Below are 6,263 nucleotides of genomic sequence, written 5' to 3'. Positions count from 1 at the left end.
AGACCAAATATATTTGGACAGCATGGGGATGTCAATTGTTCAGGGGAACTATATGAAAATAGTTGAAATCAATGTCGTGATTATGAGAGACCCTGGTTTATGCAAAAGGGTGTGGTACAGTTTCACACCCAAAAGTGACAGGATATGACACGGAAAGCCCCAAAGCAAAGTGGAGATCACCAAAAGCAGCTGGATATCCTGACACCTACTTGTGCGGTGTATGAGCTAAGGTACCTATGCCTGCATCATGAAATGCAGGTCCCCCATTGGGGACGTCAGTACAAAATATGTACTGAGTATGTAAAGATGTAGATAATCACATCTGATATAGGAGCTCAATAAAAATAAGAAATATGTGAATAAATCATAATAGGAGTGGACCACACTTACTAGAACTTGTGACAACCTGTACATTGTATTTATTCCATCACTTTATCTTTGTTCTTATCATCTTTGTAATCATTACTGTACTGTACCGTGACCATTAGGTTGCCTCTAGTACATATCAACTGGGATCGACCCATGATAGGCTTATTCCCTTGGGATACCACCCATAAACACATAAATAGGGATCAACCCATGATAGGCTTATGTCCCTGGGATACCATGCGATAAGAGAGAACTTCCATCACTTAGTTCAATTAATTTTTGGGATTGTTATTTTGGTCGCCACCGCATTTTTGATACTTTGAAACAATGATACATCAATAAGAGACATATAAATAGACCATCAATGCAATAATGATGAAGTAAAAACTCATTGGCACATCAATGAAGTGTTTTGGAGTCATCAATGCCATAACCATGAAGTAGGAACTTATTAGTATATCAATTATACGTTTTGGAGTCATTAATAGCACATGGATCTTGTTTGAGTAACCGGATACCTTCTAACATTCATTAGTGCAATAAACATGTAAGATTTTGAAGACAAGTAAGTATTGAAATGTCTTGACATCTTGTAGGGTAAAAACAAGTTCATTGGTAACGTAGGACATCATACAAAACCATTATGGATCACATGTTATTGAATAACTTTGGAAACTTTCTTAACAGAGCAATTGTTCACTTTTATGCCAAAGATATGGTATAGAGTATGCTTTACATACCTAACTGTCAACCTTCAATAGTAGTCCCAAATGGACTTCCAGTCTTTTCGGATTACTTATCTACAATGAACATATATAGCAATCTAGTATTAGCAACCAAACGTTACAATTCAATTATTTGAATTCACCAAACTAGTGGTTAAGTAGTAAGCCTTAATTACACCATAAAGGGTGTCACTTTAACCCTCTTATACTCCAATTACATTCACATGTCATGCATATTCATACAACATCCTCCAATATCAAGTTTGGATTCATTTATCCTTCCAACCAATCCATTAAACCAAATTGAGCCATAGAAATAAATAATCATCATTTCAATAGTATATCACCATATCCACCATCCATAACTCAATTACCATATCCACCTTCCACAATTCAATACAACCAAACCATGCAAAATAGTCCATAACCCTATTTCCATCACCTTTCAATAATAACCAATACATATAAACCTCTATCACACACATATATATGGAAAAGAATAAAGGAAAACAATATTCATATCATAGAATTCACCTCTTTATTATTCAATCCTTTTTGCACAAATAATAGGAGCCATTTGAAGCTCTCGAGATGACAAACGCAGTTATCGGATTACTTTGGAATTTCTACGGTTGAATCAAAAGTAATTTAAAGGTCAAATTTGGCTAGGGTTTGTTCTTTCTCAATGATTGATGATGAAAATGAGTTTTTGAACTCATATACATGTATATATACACATATTCCCATCCATAATATAATAGGAAATGACCAAAATGCCTTTAAAATTTAAATAATGTCAAATATGTCCTTTGATGGACTGTTTTGATAAGCTAAAGTAGATCGACCATAAATCTTTGCTCCGATATCAGATTTGGGTGAAATTCATATCGTTAGAAGGATAATTCAACGGGATTTCATTTCATATAAAGTAGGCCACCCAGTTCGTCCTGTACAAGGAGTTATGGTCATTTGAAGTTGACCCTAAAAATCTGTTTTGATAGACCGAAGTAAAACGAATATAACTCCTTACACAGATGTTGGATTTGTATGAAACCAATTGTATTGGAAAGAAGACTCAAAGATATTTCTTTTCATAGGTCGCAGCTCTCCCAGTTCATTATATTAAGGTAGTTATGATCGTTCGAAGTTGACCCAAAAATTCTGCTGGCCTCAGTAGTTTGTCTGCAGGAAATTTTCCTGCACATTTACTATTCCCAAATATCCCGGCCACCGTTTTATAGTTTCGAACGTGCTCGATTATCTCCGTAACCTATATATTTTTGGAAATCTTTATATCGTTGGAAATATTATTCAATAACCTACGTATGGAACCACTGACGGGCAAATTCCGGTATAAATAAAATAAAAAAAAATTAATTCCATATAAATAAGACCAATACACGTACTTGAATATGGGGTGTTGCAACAAGTTCGTTAAGTACATCACGAAACAACAAAGGGACAAACAAAAACTTCAACCAAGGAACATGGCGTTTATGAAATTTAAAGCAATTCAGAATAATACATACATATCTTTTAGAGTACAAAGATGCTTTGGTGGACAAGGTATCCTATCATCCAGTTTTGTGGTTGCTTGGATCAGAAAGTGCAAAACGTAGCCTTTAATAGTTGCGATTATTGCTGCATAAGCTGCACCAGAGAAAAAGCTCGACTTTCTTTTTCTTTCTGTGGAGCTGTATATGCATCGTTGCCGATTATTGCGAAAATGAAAAGATGTGAGTGATTATCCCTGATTTTGCTAACATTTTAAATGTGTACCTATAAGGAAAGATAAGAATAAAGAACAAAAGGAGCCACTAAACGAGGGAAGGGAAAACAATTGTTAAGTAAAATTCTTCATCATTGTCACCGGCTATATTTTATCGTAAAATATGGCTAACCTGTGTTTGTAGAGCGCAACCTTTTGCCAAGATCGTGGCTATTTTCAGCCTGTGTTGTAAGTACATCCAGGTATCTGGAGAATGAAACACCTCAGATTTCATAAATACTCCCTCGTACCAAAAGCGATAGAAGGGGTAATGAGGTTGAAAATAAAGAAATGAATAGGATGATCATAGAACTTCTTTTGTGGTGTAATCTGAGAACGGTGACGATTTTTTTTACCAGTGTTCAGGGCGGAGGTCATGAGGAAGTCTAGAGGAGCACTTTTCCCGGAAGAGGTAGTTAAATGCGATTTCAATACTTATGAATCTTCTCTGTGCCTTCCCGGTAGCTTAAAATATTGCGTGTTTTTATGTTGTTTTTTTCCTGCTATTATAGAAACTCTGCAAATGGCTGACTCTTCTATTGTTAGCTTTGGAGCATCTGGATTCCAACCGTGTTCATCATAGAGACCTCAAGGTAAAAACTTGCTGTAATTGGCGAAATAGAAAAGCCTTCTTAGCATGAAACGTTTTTAACGTGAACTATTTTAATTTAGTTATGTAACATATTCATCACAAAGGACAACAACATCAGGTTAGGTAAGAATGCCCAAACAATTGCTTGATTGGGTCGTCTTTGCTTCTTTACTATCCGTCAAATTAACTTGATTATCACAGGTGATTTTGGATTAGGAAAATTGCTAGATGCAGAAGGCCTTGCTTCCTCGGTATTAATTTCTATGGTGCTAAAATGAACCTCTTACTTACATGCAAGTTTCGAGCATCTATTGTCACCTAACAATCGATTCAGCATATCTATTTAGGAAGAGAGAAATCCCTTCTCCCTCCAACACCGAGAAAACCTAAAATTTGCTTTTATTTTCGGTCATAGGTACCAAAATGTTGTGGTAGACATCTTCCTTTTTATCAAAAAAAATATTGTGGTATTCATCATATTACAAAGCTCCTGTCGCCATAGCGCCTAGCTTAATGCATTTGAGAAAAAGATGTCGAGTTGTACAGCTAATCCTTAATTTTGGAGCAAATTTTATGTAATAGGTATCTGGCACACCAAACGACATGTGCCCTGAGCTCCTTGCCGGCATACCCTATGGCTATAAATCTGATATATGGTCGCTTGGTAAGAAATAAGAATGTTGATGAAGAAATGTATTTCAGCTCTTTACATCATGTCCCTAATACTAACACTTTATTGTGATTTTAGGATACTGTATGTTTGACATTGCTGCACATCAACCCACGTTTAAAGCTTCTGTAAGTTGATTTTTCAGCTATCTGAACTTCGTAAACAATACCTCGAAAAGTTATACTTGTTACGCAAAAAAAAAAAGAGAGAAGCTCTTTATCCTGATATCTTCTATATGATATAGTGACAATGTAAATCCAACAGGACAAAACTGGACTTATCAACAAAATAAACCGGGGTTTGTTCTCACCACTTCTGATTATATACTCCTCCACCTTGTAAGTATCTTCCTTCTCAGCACGCCACAAGTATAACAAATCAGTCAGTTGACAAAGCGGATATAATTCTTGCAGGAAACAGATAATAAAAAGCATGCTAAGGAAAAATCCAGACCACCGACCTCAAGTGAGTGTGAGCTACATATGTTCAAATGTTTATCTTTCCGTTTCAATCTGTTAAGTATTATTTTCCTTTTTAGTCCGTTTAAAAGTGAATGTTTCATTCCTTTTACAACAACTCCTTAATTCAAACTTTGTACGTGGCATGTTTAAAGATCACAAAGTTAAATTACATTTTGATACATTCTGCATACCTTTATTTTGAGACCACAAGATTCAAGTCTTCTTTTCTTTCTTAAACTTCGTTCCAAATCAAAACTAGAAAAACAAAATGAAACGGAGGGAGTATTAAATTGAGATTCATCTTGATATATTTTTTTACCTCTACTTATAGGATGCTGAGCTGTTGAGACATCAACATTTGCAAACAAACCTCCTCTTGTGTCACAACCCATCATCTGCGTTTCTTCCTGTGAAGTCCCCGAGCAGAGCGAAAGAGAAAACACGACCATCACCTGGAAAATCTATCAGTCCGAGAGGTAGCAGAGACAGACAGTTAAAGCTAAAAGAGAAGAGAACTGTCTTTTACTTTTACGAAAGTGATAACATTCAGCCAAGAAACTTATCTGACAATTATAACACGTTCCGAGCCAAACTTGACACTAAGAGAGTCGATCCAACAAGCTACTCGGTTAGGATCTCTCAAGATAGTGAGGATTCTAAATGTGGGGTGATGAGTGAGGCAGCTGTTTGCAATGTATATGATCAACAGAAGACTATCTCACAAACAGACACTACGATCACTCCAAGCTCGTCAAGTTCAAGGGCAAAAACATGGTCCGAGGAACAAGGGCATGTTTCTCCGGAGCATGTTAGTCGATTTGACGAGGGTGATACGATGAATAACAAGACAAAAGAGCTTGAGGTGTTGAGCAGTCCACTGGACCATGAGGAAGCAGATATAGTGGAATGTATCTCCGCAAAATCTAGCAGAATGACATTGTCTGATGGAAGATTCAACGATAAAACACGATCCTTCGGTGAAGAAAGCACTTCATCTAATTTACAGTCGGCAAAACCAGATCCAGAGGCAGCACCAAGATGCTGTGTTGCTGAAACTGAAAATGGTAGCGAGTGTAGAGAAGTTGCTATTGACTGCTTGTCAAATGAAAGCGATGGTTCACTTCTACCCAAAGACAAGCTAGAAAAGAGAGGAACCGCGGTTTATGACACCAAAAAGGCTAAGAAAGACGCTCTTAGAGCACTGGATGATAAGGTTTCGCAGCTCAAGTCATTAGCCGCATTAGCTAGTAAGGAGGACAAAGACGACTGGGGTAATCCCACTGAACAAAGAGCTGAAGCTTTAGAGTCTCTTTTGGAGGTTTGTGCGCGACTACTTAAGCAGGAAAAAATCAATGAGCTTGCTGGTTTGCTGAAACCATTCGGGGATGATGGAATGTCGTCTAGAGAAACAGCAATCGGGTTGACAAAAAGTCTCACGACTGCACAAAAGTTGTCCAAGGGGTCGTGATGTTGCATAAAACCTGTCTTTTGACCTATAGAACGAGCCTCTGTCTTACGTAAATCATCAAGTATTGTTGGGCTAAACTATTCCTCGAGTCTTAACGTGGTTGAGCATCCCTTAGTTTTGATTATATTGTTGTAGGACAGTTGATGGAGCTGTGAAGATTATATATAATGTACTTTTAAAGTTGATTTCTACTCTATGATGACACTTACC

At 36.9% G+C, this 6,263-nt stretch overlaps 2 protein-coding genes across 2 annotated transcripts; both read left to right on the top strand.

Moving 5' to 3' along the window:
* The first annotated feature begins 2,643 nt into the window (after positions 1–2,643).
* Positions 2,644–4,481, top strand: LOC124892193 (serine/threonine-protein kinase Nek6-like). The gene is made up of 8 exons (XM_047403577.1): positions 2,644–2,830; positions 3,222–3,274; positions 3,375–3,455; positions 3,535–3,577; positions 3,656–3,705; positions 4,037–4,118; positions 4,203–4,252; positions 4,389–4,481. Exons 1-8 carry the CDS (start codon positions 2,644–2,646, stop codon positions 4,464–4,466), a joined length of 624 nt encoding a protein of 207 aa, XP_047259533.1. The 3' UTR covers positions 4,467–4,481.
* A 75-nt stretch (positions 4,482–4,556) lies between these two features.
* On the top strand, positions 4,557–6,053 carry LOC124892194 (serine/threonine-protein kinase Nek7-like). Its single transcript, XM_047403578.1, has 2 exons — positions 4,557–4,589; positions 4,917–6,053. The coding sequence occupies exons 1-2, from the start codon at positions 4,557–4,559 to the stop codon at positions 6,051–6,053; spliced, it is 1,170 nt and encodes a 389-aa protein (XP_047259534.1).
* The last annotated feature ends 210 nt before the right edge of the window (positions 6,054–6,263 follow it).

The sequence above is a fragment of the Capsicum annuum genome, unplaced genomic scaffold, assembly GCF_002878395.1.
Source record: "Capsicum annuum cultivar UCD-10X-F1 unplaced genomic scaffold, UCD10Xv1.1 ctg44721, whole genome shotgun sequence".
NCBI classification, from domain to species: domain Eukaryota; kingdom Viridiplantae; phylum Streptophyta; class Magnoliopsida; order Solanales; family Solanaceae; genus Capsicum; species Capsicum annuum.
This window is presented reverse-complemented; position numbering and strand designations above follow the sequence as displayed.